Below are 20,592 nucleotides of genomic sequence, written 5' to 3'. Positions count from 1 at the left end.
ACTCGTACCCTAGCTGTTATTGATTGTTCTTTAGAGTTTAGTGTTGAGTCGTTGTGATAATGTTAATAGTTAAGTTAGAGAGAAGTACCCCTGAAGGGGTCCTTTATTGGCGCCATGCCGGGCTCTTCAGGCTTTAAAAACTGCGACCTTTGTGCTAAAGCCTTCCCGGTCAGCGACCCACACAACCGTTGCCTCCGGTGCCTCTGTGAACAACATAGACGAGACAAGTGCTGGATCTGTAAGTCCTTTAAGCCTCGGACTCAAAAAGAAAGAGATGCGAGGCTGAAGGCGATTTTGATGGAGTCAGCGCTCTGACCAGCGTCCGAGCCTTCTCGGTCACCGTTGGCACCGAGTGTGTCATCGGTGCGGAGCGCCCCCCCCACCGGCACCATCCTCGGCACCGACACAGGTACCAAAGGGGCCAAAGAAGATGGCACGGTCCCTGACCACACCTAAGGACTCCTCCCTGCTACTGCAGCGCGGAGCGAATAAGGAGACACCCCAGCCACGGGCCGTGGAGATCACTCCGGCCCCGGTGTCTCCACGCAGGTTGCCTCCCCCGACTCCTGGGGGTGGGGCAGTGCACCTGCAAGGGCCGTCGACGCCGGAGGCGTTTACTGCGGCACGAGCCTTCATGGCCATGCCTACGCCTCTGTCCCCCCCTAGGCCGAGGGACAAGGGACCTGCGTCTCAGGGCAAACCCGCGCTGGGTGGTCCCGGTGGTTGGAGACATTCTCAGTCTGGGTCTCCATCCAGACAGTCATGGAGGGTGGAGAGCGTCGGCGCCCCTCCGAGCTCCGACTCTAGGTCGTCGAGCAACTCGGCACCGTGGCACTGTGGGCGGTCCCGAGTCCATCGCCGGAGTCGACGTCGGTCCAGCTCCGACCCTGGCAAGGGCCACACTTTGGGCTTGCGAACTCCAGTACGGAGCCCATCCCGGCACTGATCCCGGTCTCTGTCCGCTACATCAAGGGACAGTATCCCACGACCAGTGGCACCGGAAACCCGGGAGCCTCCGTCCGTGCTGGCCCCGGTCATTACGTCGAGGCCGATGGGCCCGGCACCGATGACTGGGAGGATAGAGTCTCCTCAGCATCGCCACTGTCGGCACCGCTCACACTCTCGAGGGGGTAAGCGGCACCACAAATTGTCTTGCTGTAGGGGCAGGTCCTCCACGTCGTCGTCTTCCCCGGTCTCGTCCTACCGCCGGCACTGCAGACGTCGGCACCGGTCAACATCATCGTCGTCCAGCCGTTCTCCACGTCGAAGGGGCAAGCAACGCATGGAAGGCTCGGGCAACAAACGGGCCGCGGGACAGCAGCCGCCCCCCCCGCCCCTGCAGGCCCCGGGTTGGAGCCAAGTGCCATGGCAGTGGCCATATTGGGGACCGTGGAATGCTCCTATGCCCCAAGGGTCAGTGTCTATACAGTCGGCGGTGGCCCCTCCAGTGCCCCCACTCCCTAAAACACAAGGGCAGGTCTCAGAGGAGGATTCTGACCCAGGGGAGGGACCCTCCACTGGACCCATACCTCCATCCTCCTCCTTATCACCTGATGATGCGGCGGCCAGGGATCACAGGGCTCCCCTGTTCGATTTCCACGCCCACCAGGACCTCTTGAAAAGGGCAGCTGAGAACTTGGGCATGGAGTTCAAACTCATGTCCGAGGAGGAGGACCCCCTCTTTGGGCCCTCAAGCTCCGTTGGGCCATCACGGGCAACCCTGCCAGTTCATGACAGGGACATGAAGATTGCCAGGAACCTCTGGCAGACCCCTTCCTCCCTACCTTCCACTTCCAAAGGGGTGGAGAGAAAATACTATGTTCCCAAGGAACCTTTTGAGTTCTTATACAACCACCCTGCGCCAGGCTCTTTGGTGGTTGATGCGGCCAATCAAAGAGACCGCCAGGGGAACCAGGGGAATACTCCCAAGGACAAGGAGGGCCGGAAGCTGGACTTGTTTGGGAGGAAAATCTACTCTACTGCAGCATTGCAGTTTAGAGTAGTGAACCACCAGGCCCTCTTGGGCAAGTACAACCTAAACCTCTGGGACTCTATGCAAAGATTTGCAGCCACATTACCTCCTGACCAAGCGGCGGATTTTGCCACGGTACTGCAGGAAGTCTGCCGCTGTTCTTGGCTGCAGGCGTCCGGCCTGTCCCAGGAGGTTCAACAGGCCATACAAGACCTGCCTTTCGATGGCTTAGGGCTCTTTTCAGAAAAGACAGATGAAAAGCTGCATGCCCTTAAGGACTCTCGGGTTACCCTGAAGTCCCTCGGGCTGTATACCCTCCAGGCCTCAAGACGGCAGTCCAGGCTGCAAGCCCAGAGGCAACCGTCACACACACACACACACACACACACACACACACACACACACACACACACACACACACACACACACACACACACACACACACACACACACACACACACACACACACACACACACACACACACACACACACACACACACACCCCCCCCCCCCCCCCCCCCCCCCCCCAGGCAGGCTCCCCGACCCGCCCAGCAGAGGAGAGGTCGCGAACGCTATCGTGGGCCCAACAGAGGAGGCCGGCAAGGGTCCTCTGCTGGGGGACAACAAGGGCCTTCTAAAGGGGGTAATGTTAATAAACGCTTTTGACCCTGTGCAGGAGGGTAGTACTCTTCCTTCTCCCCGGGATCTCAACTGACCGTTTGCAGATAGGCTCCGTCCCTTCTTTACGGAATGGGAAGCCATTACTACAGACCGGTGGGGCCTAGAGGTGATCGCCAAGGGTTATACCCTCCAACTCATGGCCTTCCCCCCCAACGCTCCCCCTAGGATCTCCCCCATTGGGGACCCCGCCCACGTTCAACTCCTGGTGCGGGAGATTGAGTCACTCCTGGCGCTGTGGGCGGTAGAAGAAGTCCCAGTGGCTGAAGAAGGCCGGGGATTTTATTCTAGATAGTTTTTAATCCCCAAGGCAAAAGGGGGCCTTAGACCCATCCTGGACCTACGTCGTCTAAATAAGTACATCAGACGTATTAAGTTCCACATGGTTTCCCTCGCCACGATTATTCCGGTCCTGGACCTGGGGGATTGGTACGCTGCCCTAGACTTGAAGGACGCGTACTTCCACATCTCCATATTACCTGCCCACAGGAGGTTCTTACGGTTTATGGTAGCTGGGCGACACTACCAGTTTCGGTCCTTACCTTTTGGGCTCTCCTCAGCACCCAGAGTCTTTACTAACTGCATGGCTGTGGTAGTAGCCCACCTGCGTCGCAGCGGGGTTCAGCTCTTCCCCTACTTAGATGATTGGCTAATCAGGGGGAAGTCGAGGACTCGTGAGAAATAGTCTACTCCTCACCCGCGAGATATGCACCAGACTTGGGTTGCTTATTAATGAACAAAAATCCACGCTTACTCCAGTGCAATGTATAGATTTTATTGGAGCTACATTGGATGCGGTACAGGCCAGAGCCTTCCTCCCTCAGACTAGGTTTGAGGCAATGGCGGCTATTATATCCGCTCTCCACAGGTCCCCCCATGACGACAGCCAGGCATTGCCTGCAGCTGTTGGGACATATGGCAGCTTCTACCTCTCCAGGCGTGGTTAGCCTCGGTATATGTGCCAAACAGGCATTCTCTAACTAGCGTGGTCATGGTTCCCCCACAGGTGCTGTCATCTCTCAATTGGTGGAGGGACCCAAGGGAAGTGATGATGGGCGTTCCGTTCAGAGAATTAACCCCATCTGTGACGCTCATCACAGACGCATCCGATATGGGATGGGGAGCACACATCTGTCGCAACCGGGGCACCCAGGGGCTTTGGTCACCGGAGGAGAGAGATCTGCACATCAATGTACGCGAGCTCAGAGCGATCTGGTTGGCCTGCAAGGCCTTCCTTCAGTTCCTGAAGGGCAGGGTGGTCCAAGTCCTCACGGACAATACGGCAGCTATGTTCTATGTGAACAGACGGGGGGGGGGGGGGGGGGGGGGGGGGGGGGGGCACATTCCTCGGCTCTCTGCCAGGAAGCTATCCGGCTGTGGGATTTCACGGTGAGGCACGATTTTCACTTATCTGCCTCTCACCTCCCTGGGGTCCGGAACGACGAGGCGGACCGCCTCAGCAGGTCATTCTCACCCCGCCACGACTGGTCATTACACCAGGACATAGTGACTTTAATCTTCCAGAGGTGGGGTGTTCCCCGTCTAGACCTGTTCGCATCAGCCTGGAACAGGAAATGCCCGAGGTTCTGCTCACTCAGGGGGTCACGAGCCGGGCTCGCTGTCCGATGCATTCCTGATAGACTGGACAGGGGACCTAATGTACGCATTTCCCCCCCCCCCCCCCCCCCATTCCGCTCCTGCCCCAAGTCCTTCTCAAGAGCAAGAGGGACAGGGCGAACATCATCCTTAACGGCTCAGCGTGGCCAAGACAGCATTGGTACAGCATGCTGCTCGACCTCTCCATCACCGAGCCGATTCCGCTACCCAGACGATGCGACTTGATCTCCCAGGACCAGGGGAGATTGTTGCACCCCGACCTGGACTCCCTCCACCTTACTGCCTGGAGACTCTGACGGAGGGAGAGAGGGCCTGTTCCCTGCAGGTTCTTCTGGGTAGCAGGAAACCATCCACGCAAGTTACGTATAAAGCTAAGTGGAGGAGGTTTTTGGGGTGGCAGAATCGAGAGGTTTACATCCGAGCTTCTCACCCATACAGGCTATCTTAGAGTACCTGCTGCAGCTTAAGCTGCAAGGCCTGGCCCTGGCTTCCCTCAAGGTACACCTGGCAGCCATTTCGGCTTTCCACCAGCTGATGGAGGGGCGGTCCCTATTCTCTCACCCCATGTCAGTTAGGGGGTGGAGAGGACTTTCCCTCAGGTCCGGGTCCCGGTGCCGCCCTGGGACCTCAACATGCTGATGAGACACCCCTTTGAGCCCATAGCCACATGCTCCCTTCTCCGTTTATCATGGAAGGTAACCTTCCTGGTGGCCATCACCTCGGCCAGGAGGGTCTCCGAACTAAGGGCATTGACCTTGGAGCCCCCCTACACAGTTTTTTACAAAGATAAGGTCCGGCTGAGATCTCACCCGGCATTTATGCCTAAGGTGGTGGCTCAGTTCCACTGTAATCAGGACATTTTCCTTCCTGTGTTCTTTCCAAAACCCCACGGTTCGGAGGAGGAAAGGAGAGGACATTCGCTGGATGTCAGGCGAGCCTTGGCCTTCTATATCGAGCGGACCAAGCCCTTCCGCAAGTCGACACAGCTATTCGTGGCTGTGGCGGACAGGATGAAAGGCTCACCTGTCTCCACCCAGCGAATCTCCAACTGGATTACTGCCTGCATCAGAGCATGTTACGAGCAGGCAGGGGGTGCCCCGTCCAGGTGCGGTGAGAGCACACTCTACTAGGGCCCAGGCCTCTTCCGCGGCCTTCCTGGAACGGGTGCCCCTGCAGGACATCTGCAGAGCAGCGACCTGGTCATCAGTCCATACGTTCACGTCGCACTATGCCATTGTGGAGCACGCAAGGGAAGCTGTGGGATTCGGCAGAGCCGTGCTGTCAAGAGCAGGTCACCGATAACTCCTACCCACTTCCAAGGTATGGCTAAGTAATCACCTATATTGGAATGCATATGAGCAATCACTCGAAGATAGAAAACAGGGTTACTTACCAGTAACTGTTGTTCTTCAAGATGTGTTGCTCATATCCATTCCACACCCACCCTCCGTCCCCACTGTCGGAGTCGGCAGAAAGAAGGAACTGGGGACCCGCGGGGCCAGCAGCGCCCTTTGTACCGCGATATGAGCGCGGCACTCCAGGGGCGCCTGAGCTGGCCCTGCGGGGCTTGCTAGGGAAAAAAGTTCCGGGAATCTGTGCACGGGGCGCGCACTCACCTACATTGGAATGGATATGAGCAACACATCTCGAAGAACAACAGTTACTGGTAAGTAACCTTGTTTTATGTACTGCGCACCAGAGGGAACCAAAGAGCAAGACTCACATAGCAGAAGTCAGCTTATCATGGTGGCTGCTAGTCCTCTTACAAACTCACTAGTAAGTCAGCTGTGTGACTGAACTCGTTACATCTGGAATCAGTAAAGATTGTCCTGTGGGGTCCACATTTCAAGGCACAGGACGTGAGGTAAATAATGCTAGCTTGGAAAGCTAAGCAAGGTCCCTGCTGTGTCGTTCCACAGCATCCATTGCTCCTAAAGATAGGAAGGGGAGCACAACACGGCTAGTGTTGATGTCGTTCTGACGGCAGAGGGTATGGCTGTCAGGTCTTATTACCCTAGCATTAGCTCTCGCGCACAGCTAATGATGGCCAGTGCGAAAGTCAGGACCACGTTTAAAATGAATACTTGAATGACATTGTTTGCTGACTTATCTTTGGGGTACATGAATGCTAATAGCACTTGCACTATGGCCTTTTCATCAGCTCATAGTGTCATTGCCATGTGACACTTTTGTGCCTCAAGGAGGCGGGCTTTATTGTTGATGTATGAGCATGTCCTAGCAAGAAAAGATCAAGTAGGTGTATAATTGTCACTGGTTACAGATGAAAATTAATTTTGGCACAAATGCCACTATTAAATACTTCACTCTTACACCAAACCTCCATGGTCATAGAGCATGATCTTGGGCCCTCATTAAAGGCAAAGCACGCCCAGCAATCCCTGGCCAGGAAGTGCTCCCATGCAGCCGTTTTGTCAGTTAACAGGAACCTTGTTCCATCTTTAGTTTTCTTCTCTGCCAAGTGCTTCTTCATCTTTCCCTTCATTGGAGCCACAATATTGACAAGCAAAACTTCCCCAGTCTTGTAATGGGGAGTTTGTGTTCCCTGTTCCCCAAGCTAGGTGGTTATTGCTGCAACCTCTTGTGACAGAGGGAAGTGTTTTTGGAAGTCTGTTCTCCTCCCACCCTGGTGCCGTATTGGTACCAAACAATTGGACTTCTGCAGTACCATATCAGCCCACGTCTTTGCTCATGACCCAATCGTCTTTGTATGAAATTAATGCAGGAGACAGTTTATTACAAGTGTCTGAGCGTTTCAACAGTCCCATATTAAGCTGGTGCCTGGAAGGGTGTTATGGATTTTTTTTTTAATTTAATGTGTTCTCTATGGAAATCAAACATATGGATCAAGCCCTTTACTAATGCTGATGTGGGACTCATTTTATAGTGCCTTTATAGCACACTCTTCCTTCTGTTTTGTACTTGAACCCCCTTCATGTTTTTGTCATACAGGACCAGACAAACCAGTACCAAACCTGTTTAGCTAGTCAGAATGTTTTAAGGCCAGAATGATGATTAGTCTGGCCGCCTTTATTATATAGCCATAGCACCACAGCAAGCCCATTGTTTGTTTATGCTATAGCATACCATTTGAATCTTGATTTAAAGGATTGCAGATGCCATCATACCCTGCTTTATGATGTACCAATTTTTAATTACATTAACTTCTCTTGCTGCTGCATTTGTTTAGGTTTAGCTTCCATGAATGGCCTTTTTTTTACATGCTAGCAGAATTCTCTTCTCTCTGCAGATAATGTGATCACTGTTGGCTGCCTGTGTATGATGTCCCAGCTCTGTGCAGATAGCAGAGAACCCACGCCACGATCGAATACCTGGACACACCCAGCAAGCCGCTGGGCAACGAAGGCACGTGGCCAGGTTTATCGTGGGTAAGCACGGAGTGTAGTATCCCATAGACACTACGGGCCCACCCACATGTATGCGTGTTATAATGAACCAGCACAGTAACTGGCTGACACCCCCCCAGGCCCAACAAAGATGTTTCTTCTGATACAAACAAATTATGGCTTACTCCGCTGACGTATGTAGTTGGCACCGTCTAACATACCTTAGTTCGAGTAAAACATCTCTAGTTAAACAACATTTCTGTAGTGTCTTTTGAGGTCAGTGACCCCTTGTTATTTCTGGGGTAGTAGGAGGTCCTAGTACCTTTCTGGAACGTGCTTATGCCTAGAATGTGTGTTTGTTATACGAGCTCTGTTCTTGCCCGTTAGTGTGAGCCTGCCAGCATGACTTTTGCTAACTTTGCTTTATAACAGCGGTGACCATTCTTTTTAGCTCAGGCCTCATAGCTGGCCTGTTATGCTAGGCCTCATGTTTCAGAGTCTTACTTTGTACTACAAGCATCACTTAAACGGCTCTTGGATAAATTAAATAGACTGCGCCCCTTTAGTCTCATAGGCTCAGGAAGGGTTTCCAGAATGCAAATTATTCTTGTGAGGCTACTCTGAACCATTCCCAATAATTAGTCCATAATGGCCCTGTCACAATCATTATTTACCATGGCATCACTTTTTGCTGTAGTGATATTATACCAGCAATTATTTTAATAGCTTGATCCAAATCACTGGTAACACTTGTAACTCGTATTGAGCAAAGACCAGCTCATTGCAGGGTGTGTCCCATCAGTTAATTACCCATTCATCATTACTTTTTGAGAAGGATCAGTTAACCAATGTTTAATCCATCTAATAAGAGACAACACTGATTTTTGTTTGTATAGGGCTAACTTTCAGATTCTCCTGCATGAGTGTGTCTAGTATGGCAGCACAATTACTTTTTCCACAATCAAATTGCATGAGCTCATTAAAAGACCAAAACCTTATTTGACAAAATTTATTTTCTATAAAAAGCATAGTCATTGCCACTAACTATACCCCATATTTTAATTCTTTACTTCCTGGCCACTTTTTTTTTAAACTGACTGTGCCTTTCCCTGATGTTGTATAGGACTGAGGGCACATTCATCAGCCTTTTAGTTTTCTAGATGATGCCAGTTACCCAACAGCAGCTCTTTTTCACAATGCTGAAACTACGCCAGTTTTCCAAGATTCATTTAAGAAAACCTTCAACAACAGACTGTTCCTCAGCCAATTTAACTCTCCTGCCACCTTTTCTAGGTCAGTTGTTCACAAGCTGACCTGTGGATCATGGGCCATCAGACTGTGCTGGGTTAGCTTTTAATATAACTCACCAGCTTTAAAAAAAAAAAAAAAGGTAACAGGCCATTAGAAACGTACACGCTGTAATTGCTGCAGAGCTGTTGCCTGGCAGGGTGCAGGAAGGTGGTTAGTAAATGGGATGAGTGATTATCTATGATCAGTATTCCCTGCCGTGGAGGGAAAAAAATTGAGAACCCTCCCCCCACTCTAGTGTATAGCTTCTGATAAATCCAGTTAGTTGCAGGTAAATCAACCAAGGATGCTGTGTGGCTGAGGTGTTAAATTTGTTTCCAAAGCAAGCTCCTCTGCTTGAACCGCAAAAGCCCCCAACCACTGCAACTTTCTCTTTAAAGACATGAAATAAAGCTGCACAACAAGTAGAAATGTCACCATGCTGTGAATGTGTATGTATTTTTACATCAGAATCAAGGCACATTTTTAAAGCGCTGTCTACTAGAACAGAGGTTCTAATGTTACATGTAGGTTAAAACTACAGCACTTGTTAAAGAGCCTCAAACGTGAAGACTTTCCCCTTCAACAAAGCAAAAAATTGGTAATAATTTAACATTGGAGAAGCAGCAGGGGAAAAGGTGGTGATTTTTTTTATTTTAATTTTTTTTCCAGCTAGGGAAAATGTCATAGAAAAGTTGGCTTGCCTGGGACTCAATGGCAAAGTGAGGGCTAGCAAGCAATAGGGGCCTCCTATGTCACTGTTACTCACATTCTGTCTGTTTTTGTCCACATATGAAAATAACAGGTCCATGCCCTCAAAGGTGAAGTTATGTTTAAGAACATGAGAAATTTAATTGCATGTCATCTACAGCTTCAAATATAAAAAAAGTGTGTCTAAGGCAGTCAGTGAGCCCTACCAAAACCAGTTGTCTAGTACTACATTAAAAAGTACAAATACACTGTTAATACCAAATGTTTTGCAGGTGCCCTGGGCGAACATTAAATGTTACTGACCCTCATGGGTGATTCTTTCTTTCCTGAATAACTATTAACAGGCAGGGCCAACGGAAGTGAGAACTCTCTCCACATTGAATGCGCTGTTAAAATAGCTGCTGCAGGTGCAGCCACCAGAGTCCTCACTCTCCTTTTCCAAGTGGCTTCACTTACTAGGTTGGTTGAATGGCACATGGTACTCATGTTTCCTTAAATGGCTTTTGACACAGGGTACTGGTTACACTCATCACTATTCTCCTCTTCATCACCTTCCCCTTGATGGTCCTGCGAACCCCTCCCAGTGTGATCTTCTAGAGGAAGTGCACAGCCTCCTCCAGAAGGGCACTATAGAACACATCCCATGCCTCTACCATGGCCATGGGTTTTACACACCTTATTTCCTTATACTGCAGAAGGGGTGGCCTTTGCCTCCACTTTAGACCTACAGGCTCTAGACTGCTTTATCTGCAAGTTCTGCTTCCGGATGGTCACCCTGAAGCCTAGCTCTCACTAGAAAGGCTGCATATATCCATCCTGCCTCTTGTAAATGCCTTTGCAACATGGTATGATACTCCCACTTCTGGGTCCTCCTTTGCGATCATCACCACGCCCTGCGTCTTCACAACCTACATGCAACACGTCATGACTAAGTCATCAAGCCTTAGTCCCACTGCTTGATGACTGCCGCCTTGTGGTGTCATTCCGCAAATGGCTCTTCGTCACTAGCCAGACCCCGTATGACCGCCTTGCCAGCTTGGGGCGGGGCTGCATCAACAAGGCCAAGTTGATCCTCATGCCATCCCAACACACTCACCTTCATAGGAACACACCTGGACTCCCTTTGAGCCTTTCTCCCACCAGACTGCTTTCACGTTGCTCTTGGTGCGCCTACACAATCATCCTCGCATGCCTCTCTGTCATTGCCTCTCCTGTCTCAGCCCTATGGGAGCCTGTACCTTCCTTACCCCGTAGGCCACCTAAACATGCAATGTCTCCAACTGTGGCTCTGTTCAGGTTATGACCTACAGATGGCTCACCTTGGTGAGTGGGTGCTCCTTTCCCACTGTGTTCTTGGCTTCCAATCTGTCCAAGGTCCTGGACGGCAACCCTCCCATCTCACCATGGATGCCTCGCTCATGGGGGTGCCCAGCTGGAGGGCTGCACAGCCCAGGGCCTCTGGTTCCCCAGAGAGGCAAGGATGCCCAGCGACATCCTAGAACTATGAGCTGTCTGCGTTCCCTGTCTACGGCTCATGTCTGTTTCATCTCACAGCCTACTATTTGGATGGGGCGCATGCCTAGCTAGGGCATGCTCCACATAGTACGTCTGCTCACACAGCAGGCACCTGTCCACCAGGGCATGCTACCAGGCCAAATGAGATGCTTCACTTTGTAGGCACCAAACCACCAGCATGCTTTGGGGACTCTGTTTCCATCCCCACCATCCTTGATTACCTTCTCCACCTTAGGCTCTCAGGCCTCACCCACTTCACCATGAAGGTCCATCTAGCAGTGTTCAGTGCCTTCCACTTGTGGCTGGCTTTTCCACCTTTAGCCAACCAACCACTACTCACTTTGTTTGTAGTCGCAACACTTTCCCATTGGCACGGAAACCCCCACCGCACACGGGACCTTAAGCTTGTCTTCTCTGCCCTTACTAGGTCACTCTTCGAGCCCCTGGCAACATGCTCCATTGGCCACCTATCTATGAAGGTGATCTTTTTGATGACCCATCACCTCTGCTAGGCAAGTTGGCAAAGGTGGCTGACCCGCCCTTTACCGTGGTCCATAAGGATTCCAGCCTAAGTTTTGCCCCACAGTGGTCTCGCCATTCCATCTCAACCAATTGATTAATCTCCTGACTGTCTACCCCAAACAAGCCACCTCCACCACGGCACACACACTACATATATTGGACAGCTGCCACATACTGGCTTTCTAATACACCTGTGAGTTCCGAGTCTTGCCTAGACTTTTCCTCGCCATTGTGGAATGTTGCCAAGGCTGTGCGCTTGCCTCACAGCATCTTGCCAAATGGATTCCCCGTTGCATTGTGGAGTGTTACTCTCTTTGCCACGTCTCTCCACCACCTGGAATTACTGCTCCCTCCACACGGGCATAAGCTGCCACGTTTGCCCTTCTCACAAATGTCCTGATACTTTTAGTGGCATGGTCTTACAAGGTTAGAAAAAAAATTTTTTTTTGGGGTAGTCTCTAATCGAAAGATAAAATGCTTCTCAGGCACAAGGATAAATGCAATTTAGCTCTCCTGTTACATAGCCTTTACATTTATACCCTTAACAATAAACAAAACAAACATCTAAAATAAAGCTTGAACTTTTTGTAAAAAAATGTATTTATTTAGCAGACTTTGGGGATTATATTGAGTGTATACAGCATTAATATAGTACATACGCTACACTGTGATGCAGTGTTTATCTGAGAGCACACAAAAGTAGAAAAATCAAAGTATTAGACTAAGCTCATTGCAGACCAGTGGCAGCATGTTTGGTTTTTGAGCTTTAAGTGGGACTGCCACTGCCCCATAATTACAGATGGAATTGTGAAGGACTTCCTCCCAAAAGAAGGCAACCACATGGTGCCCTATGGCCTACCTTTATCAGTAGAACTTTGACTGTGGAGATTGCATCTCGCTGTGCATTCAGCTGTTGTTTAATACAAAGCAGTTTACCTCAAAGATTTTTCCTCTTACATTTTTGTATAAAAAAATCTCTCCTTCATATTTAGCTACATGTGTCTCTGTAGGGCAGTTTTGTGAATATTTTAACATATATAGGCAGCACCTATTTCACTCTAATTAACATAGGAGTAAAACGATATAGCATGATTGTCAATGGCAAGGATGCCATGTGGAACAGCAAAGATATGTCCAAGCAGTAATCCAGTTGGGGGCTGAACGAACCACCTCCTTCCATTTAAAACAGTGTTTGTGGAAGGCCATTTCTAAGCTCTGAGAGTGTTTATTTTGAGAACTCAAACTCCTAGGTACTTCTGGAGCTATGTAGAGATTTTACCTACACCACTGCTGAATCTCTCCTGCAAATAGCCACCTGAGACAGTCTGGGACAGAGACCAGTGGCCTTAGGGCAGGTATATTTTGTAACGAAACAGGTCACTTGTGAATCCCTCAGGCATAAGATAAGGCATGTGGCCAGGGCAAACAAACTCATGAGGAGAGGAAGACAGCTCTTTTTTCAAGCATAATATCAGAGGTTGTGTGTGTCTGCAACAAAGAGGAAGTCTTTCCAGGGCATATTTTATCCACACATGCACGCACACATGTTGGGCAAAGGGGCATAAGAAACAGGGTTACTAGAGCGGACAATGGCACTACAGAACAGGAAGAAAAGAGGGTGGTTTTGGAAGGCAGGTTCTAGGTGAGAAAAGAAGGACTCTTCAAAAGAGTGCATTTGACACATTACCTTTCTTCAATAGTTTAAAAAAAAGAAGTCTCAAGGTTCCCACAGGATCTCTGCTTTTCTTAGTGCAACTCACCCACTGAGCTAAAAAATATTTACAGGGTTTTACTCATTTATACAATATGGCTTTTTAATATTTTTATACAAAGCATCAAAAAGTCACAAAGCAAAGTTATTCCTAAAACATTCACTGACTATAAAGTTTGGCATTTCATTGAGTTGGCTAATACAGATCTGCAGCTTTGTTTTTCTTGTGATCATGGCTTTTGTATCTATGATGACAGATCACAAAGTTAGTGATTTCACTTCAGGGGCAGCAGTGATAACCTTAACTCCTACCCAGCCCAGTACATGAGTTTCATGAGCCCCAGCTGTAGAAAGAAATCAGACCCATGCAGTTGCCAGTAAGAGGAGGGAAGAAAAAGCTTTTTCTCTTTCTTTCTTTGGTGGTTTCAGATTACAGTCTCTTGTTTTCACTTTGTTTTATGAAAGTGCAGGTCTTTGGTAACTATAAAAGAAATAAGCAAAGCAGAAAAAAAACAAACCAAAAACTAAAAACCAAAAAACTGCAGGGAAGTATGTCCAGCCAATGATATAAGATGCAAACCAGAATGATGGAGGAACAGATTCCTTCCTGGTGGCAAATTTTATCATCGAGAATTCAAACGAGGAGCAACCTGAGGAGAAAGACAAATAAGCTATAAAGTGGAATGGAAACAAAGATACTGCAAAAGTTAACTATTAGCCTATGAAGACACCAAAGTCTGGGCTGGAGTAGAGTTACACCATGTGGGATGCAGAATACTATAAGAACTTGCCCTGGTCTAACAAACAGCCAAATTCTATAAATCAGGAAGCAAATGCAGCAATTTGCCACTGTAAGAAGTCAGGGGGAGACAGCATTTCTTAAGTCTCATCCAGACCCCCAACAATTTACACCCAGGAACCTGGAACTTCTACCAGGGTTATCACTGGAGGAAGATCTGCTTTGCTTTTTCCATGTGGTAGAAACTTGGTCCACATAAAGTTGTTCTAATTGGCAAACACGAACATTATTTCTAGTGGAAAGTCCCAAAGGGCTGAAAATCTCAAAATATTTTGGGATGCATCACAGTATGGTCATAAGAGCAAAATGGGGCCTGACCACTTGGAGCTATTGTAAACATCCATATCACAGAAAAGGGATGCTTATTTCAGTGTCCTGGCCAAATTCCAACAATTTTCCTATGTAAATCCTCCTGTTTTATCTGAATAAGTAACACCACTCTCACTTGCCCTCCTAAAAACCCCAATCTGTAGGACTACTAGTTTAGGTAAAACAGCGAGAGTCCTGTGGCTCCTTAAAGACTAACACATTTATTTGGGCATAAGCTTTCGTGGGCAGGAACCCACTTCGTTGGATGCATGAAGTGGAAACTTCAGTATGGTAGGTATGGTATGGTATGTTTGTTTATGGTAGTTCAGGTATGGGTACGGTAGTTTAAGTAGTTCCACCTTAGCTAAGGTGACGTGGAAAATCTGAGTATTTGACCTCTGGGACTGATCTCTTGGCCACTCTGAAACTGGGATAGAGACTCTGAAACTTTCCCTTTTAGATTGACCTGAAAGGATTGTTCAATTTGCTGGGCTCCTTCCTTGAGGAATCTCAGTTTGTGTGCACATTGGAAGAAGAAGCTGCAGAGGCACCAACCAGCAGAACAGATTCTGAGCTCTGTTCAGTTGGCGCAAGAAGGATCTCTGAGCTGGAAATATCATGGGAGAGCTCTCTCTTCTGTGGCTCCTGAGAGGGTTTCCTCACAGGTGAAACCTTCAGATTGCTCCATTTGTCCTGCTGTGAGATAATAGGAGAGAGGGACAAATCTGGAGGAATATGACAAGTCCTGTTCAAGCAGTAACACTGTAGCTATTTTAATCCCAGAAGGGGAGTTGAGATTGAGGTAAAGGATTTCTTCTTCTTGCTGCTCTAAAGTCAATTTAAAATGTGAGCTGCATAAGGTGGGAATATTGAACTGGACCACCACAGGTAGCAAAGCATCTGGTAACTACAGGAACAGAAGAGTGCACCCCTCAAATGTCTTAGCATTGGAGAGGTTGGGATGCAAATGATCTCTGTATTTTGTAGGGGAATTGATGCATGTCTGGGGTGCTGTATATAGCAAAGATTACAATAATTTAAAACTACTTTTCTAAACACATTTTTAGATCAATTACTTTCCTTCCCAAGCTGTGCAACGTCTTACACCAGAAGACACTTACCACAGCAAGATGGCCATTTTTGGCTTTGGCTATGAGCAGTTCAGATCCTGAAGTGAAGTCAATTATTCCTTCTTTGCCTTGTCCAACAGTAAATTTTATGCTGAAAGAAGCAAAGGAAGCATCCTCACCTGATCTGTAAGTGGTATTTTAGCTAAGTCCTAACTTGCTCATTAAAAGTAGAATTGTGACTGTTTTACAGGAATGCTTATCTGTCTCTGAGCACAGCAACACTTGTCTAAATGCTACAATTCAATGCAAATACTTTACAACTATGCTCATTGTAACTGATTTTACTTAGAAAAATCTAGATAATATTATAGACTTCATGTTACTAAAGTGACCCATCACTCTCTCAATGACAGAAAAGTAATGAAGTCACGGCCAAGCATGGTAGCCAGTACAGCTACACCATGCTGCGGACATGCAGCAATCACAAGTGATTTGCTACTTCTGTGATAAAGTAATTAGTAACATGCAGTTAAGTAAGTTTTGAAGTCAATCATTTGTATTAAGATTAACTATAACACTCTTTTCACTTCCCAATAAGGCTTGAACAGAGCAGCCTATTCAGAGCAAAAAAGGAACCGAAATAACCTGTTTCTTCTCTTTTTAACTTACCTGCCTTGACTGATGTTGACATTATTGACTTTGTCAGCACTCATGGCAGTTTTGGTTAGTGTCTCAATGACATGATCACTTTGTAGTACAACATCTCCCTGAAAAAGCCATAAAAGGTCCTTGTAATCACTAATTCTCAACAGATTTTATTTCAGTGTATATGAGCCCAGAATTATCCCCAATGGCCTGCAGGATAAAGTTTGCATTTGTATGAGCTCAACTTGCTGGAGGAGTCCAGGACATATATATTATAATATAAATCTCCCCAGATATGGACTCAAACACTTCTGAAACTGTCAGTAATAAGGGCAAGATAAAGAAACAATCCAAACTGCTGGGAATCCATTGATGTAGCACAAGACAATGACAAAAAGTGAGAAAAACCCAAACCCAATTAGAGAGAAGTGACAAAGCAAGAGTAGGCTAGATCTTGGTACCATCGGTGCCTCATCTGTCTCTCGCATTCAAGTTGTATCTTCTCTAGTTCTTCTGAATACTCTCTCTCTCTTTCCCCCCCAAAAAGTCTGGACCTGCAGCTGTTTCATACAGTTGGGACTTTCAATGCTTACGGAAAGAGACAGAGTGAATGGCAGAGAAGAGATTCCATTACCTTCTGTTTGTTATCCTCACAGTGCACATGGAGAACAAACAAACTGTCACTCAAGCTGCTGACTGAGATTCCTGCAAAACAGAAAGGATGTTTAACTCCAATATATTGTGAAGGCTACACAGTCTGAATACTAGGTCCTTGTGAAGCCTGAAATGAGTACAGAAGATCTCATGGATTTTCCAAGCATTTTAGAAATTTTCCATGAGTGTGACAAATAAGTTGTATGGTGCCCCAATTGGTACAGAATGAACCAGCCCCTTATTGTTCTGCCCCTGCCTCCCAATTACCACACAGAAACTGAGGCTTGGCCCAAAAGGCAAACTTACATTAAATATAAACATTTAATATGGCATTGCTAAGGTTGAGAATATAAAACAAAAGTCAGGAAATTACTAAGATATCCCTGAGAATGAGGATTTCACCAATGAGCATATGAGAACAAATGCCCCAGAATATGTTACAGAAGTGCAGGCGTGCCATCTTATCTTTAAAATGCAGATGGAGAATGAACCTGCTGACTTCCCCCAGACCACAACCAAAGGGGCCCACCCAATTAGCTTGAAGTATGCAGAAATTCTGTTCTATTTAGATTTTTATACAGCTCTCAACACCATAATATCTCAGCACCTTCTAGTTGTGCATTAATATCTGTCATGTGTGGTTCATTCTCTCCCACACCCTCTTTCCAGTGGGAGAACTGTGTGTGTAGTATTTTATTTTGGGAGGGTTTGGTTGGTTTTGGTTTTAATATATACTGAGGATGAGGGGGTTAGACTGTCGCAGATAAAAATTTAAACCTGCAAACATTTTGAAGCCTTATATTAGGATATTCAAATTAAAATAACCTAACTTTCAATGAAATGCATGCACAGCCCTGAAGCAATAGGGGCTTGCGGGATCCAGGCCCCCAAATTAGTGTTGCCCTTGGAAACTTTTAAAAAATGTTGGCAACTGTGTGAAGACTGTGATAGGCCATGATTGGAGCAATGCAGTGGTGAATGACTGAACTGGGTGAGAAGGGGGGAAAGGGGCTTTGCAACAGTGCTGCAGACTGCAGTGTCTTGGACTGTAGGAAGTTTTGGAGCTAAGAAGAGGTGGGAGTAAGTGAAGAGATTTCATAAACAAGGCAAAGCCAAGTAGTGACCACAATACATTAGCCAAGGGTTGAACTGGTACAAATATTTCTGAATAAGATTTCTTTGTTAGCATTTTTCTAACATATCCTAACCAAAAAACTTTTACACAAATGCCAACAATCATCTCTAAAAGCCTGGGGCCTTGAAAACTAAATAACGTCCCAGAAAGCTGAGGGACAAACACTGCTCTGGCTCGTATTTGGAGACCGTGAAACTCTCTTGTAGCAGGTGTATGTGGTTAGTCAACTTTGAAACCATCCCAAAAACACACTTGTACAAAGAATATTTACAATGTACACTACTAGGGGCTCAGTTCTGGGAAATCCCAATTTCAGGTGGCTAGAGTTAAAAATGCTGTTCTGTATTTAACACCTCTGTCTTCTTAGGCATTGATCACTCAAACACCTGGAGTTTTCACCTCCAGCTATAATTATCAAGTGAGCAAAAATCATGTGTCCTGCAATTGCCTTACCTGTCAGATTGGCATAGTCAATTCGTTGTTTAATTTTGGCTTCTTCGACTATGAAGATGGTATTCTGGGTGAGAAGCAGTTGCCGCGCTCTTGCCTTGTATCCTTTCCGGTCATACTTGACCACAGAAACTGCATACTGTAACAAGTGTTATGATTTCCAAAAGCAAAACTTGTTTAATTGGCATCTTCCTGCTCTCCAATGTAAAAAGCACTGACTAATGGTCAGTTTGTGGGAGTCAGAGAGACAAAGTGTTGAGGCCATATCTTTTAGTCGACCAACTTCTGTTGGTGAGAGAGACCAGCTTTTGTGCTCACACGGAGCTCTTCTTCAGGTCTGGGATCTGATATCTTCCATTGTTGTGTATAATCCCAGGCCTGAAGAAAAGCTCTGTGTGAGCTCAAAAGCTGGTCTCTTTTGCCAACGGAAGTTGGTCTTCTAAAAAATATAGTTTCACCACCTTGCATCTCTGATATCCTGGAACCAGCCCGGTTACAACAACACTGCATCTAGTTTATGGGAGTGGTAGACAAGCATTCTGGTTTCTATTCTCAGGACCGCCTATGTGATTTTTACAAGGTCCTAATCCATACTTAAGTTTCTCCACCAACAACAAGAGGATACCACCACCCAGTTCACAGTGATGTTGAAAGACCAAATTTAACTCTTGTGTACAAAGCATTTTGCCCTACTGTATCTAGCCCTTTCACCTACAGACCTCAAAGGATCATCCCCACCAGGAAAACATCCTTTTCAATTGCAAATTCTACACCCTAATCCAAATTCACACGTCTCAAAACTGCAATTTCTGCAGTTGGAACACTAACACCTCAGTGCAGAGTTATCACAGTTACCACCATCTGAGCTAATGTAGAATTCTTAATGCATCATGTCAGGAAATCCAGACACTTGCTGAAGAGTTCAATTCTATCGAATCGTTGCAGAAGCTTCACAGTAACTACAAGACACAAAGTCTCACCTTGATTGTTTCATTTCCTAAAACCTGAAGGACTTTCGGATTTATCTCTTCAGTGCCTAAAAGAGAAACCAACGAGGTGAGGAGAAACACTGTGGCAGGAAGAGAAATGACTAGAAAAGAGAGGGGAAAAAATAGTACAAGTATTCCCTGTTCAGATTTCTGAGTGCTACTCACCAAGTCGAGTGTTGATGAAGAGTCTGGGAACACTCTGAGGATAATTGTCCTTTTTACCCTTAAAGATCTCACTGGCAACTACTTTCTGATCCAACTGCAAGGAGAAAAAAAACCCTAGAGGTTTTCTGTATCTGTGTAAATCAATGAAATTATCTTTAAATGAAGACCAATCGCTATCTCCAGAAGCTCAGTAAATGAGAGGCCTGGTCTAAACTGCCACCGGCAGTCCTCCTGTCAATGCAGTCTTACTGGGGAGATGGATTACTGGCACTGACTGCAGAGGCCACCTGGGATCAATTGAGCATGTCTACACAACCTGCTCAATCGATCGCCGTGGAGCCTGCAGCGTATACATACCCTTAGATTTTAATGCTAGTGGGGACCATTATGATCATGTAGCCTGACCTTATGCATAGTAATGGCCATAAAATTGCATCAAGTAGTGCTTGTATCAAGCCCTCAACTTCTGGTGGTGATACAGCACATTTTTTAGAAAGACATCCAATCTTGATAAAAGCCTCCACATGAAGTAGAATCCGTTGTATCCCTAAGTAAACCGCTCCAGCGGTTAATTAATCTCAATGTTAAAAATATGTGCCTTATATCTAGTCTGAAATTATTTAGCTTCAGTTTATAGCCATTGGATCTTTTATGCCTTCGTCTGTTAGATTTAAGAATTCTCCGGCATTGGAAATCTTCCCTGCATGCAGGTACTTATAGATGCTGATCAAGTCACCTCTTAACCTTCTCTTTGTTAAGCTAAACAGTTTGAGCTTCATTCTCTCACTGGAAGCAACATTTTCAAGACGAAGTATTTCACACTCTTTTCTGAAACCTTTCTATTTTGTCCTCGGCCTTTTCGAAGCATGGACACCAGAAATGGATAGCGTATTCAGTAATGATCTCTTTAATGCTGTATACAGTGACAACAACAGTTACCTACTTCTACTCAATATTCCCCTACTTATATAAAGGATAGCATTTGTTCTCTTAGCCA

The 20,592-nt window shown here is 46.8% G+C and overlaps 1 protein-coding gene across 6 annotated transcripts in view; it reads right to left on the bottom strand.

The window, feature by feature from the left end:
- Positions 1 to 12,238: 12,238 nt before the first annotated feature.
- The window catches only part of MYO1C (myosin IC), a 117,903-nt gene continuing 109,549 nt past the window's right edge, over positions 12,239 to 20,592 (bottom strand). For 5 of the 6 annotated variants that reach the window (XM_067566016.1, XM_067566017.1, XM_067566018.1 and 2 more), the window contains 7 exons: positions 19,596 to 19,689; positions 19,422 to 19,477; positions 18,445 to 18,580; positions 16,837 to 16,907; positions 16,227 to 16,324; positions 15,609 to 15,708; positions 12,239 to 14,029 (listed from right to left, as the gene is read on the bottom strand). In XM_067566016.1, coding sequence (XP_067422117.1) covers positions 14,003 to 14,029; positions 15,609 to 15,708; positions 16,227 to 16,324; positions 16,837 to 16,907; positions 18,445 to 18,580; positions 19,422 to 19,477; positions 19,596 to 19,689 — 582 coding nt within the window. In that variant the 3' untranslated portion in view covers positions 12,239 to 14,002. The remainder of the gene's footprint in view (positions 14,030 to 15,608; positions 15,709 to 16,226; positions 16,325 to 16,836; positions 16,908 to 18,444; positions 18,581 to 19,421; positions 19,478 to 19,595; positions 19,690 to 20,592) is intronic. The other variant, XM_067566020.1, reaches the window with a different exon arrangement.

Source organism: Emydura macquarii, unplaced genomic scaffold (genome assembly GCF_026122565.2).
Source record: "Emydura macquarii macquarii isolate MOO-44397 ecotype Brisbane River unplaced genomic scaffold, CSIRO-AGI_Emac_v2 contig_2699, whole genome shotgun sequence".
Taxonomy (NCBI): Eukaryota; Metazoa; Chordata; order Testudines; family Chelidae; genus Emydura; species Emydura macquarii.
Note: the sequence above shows the minus strand (reverse complement) of the source record. Positions and strands in the feature narration are given on the sequence as shown.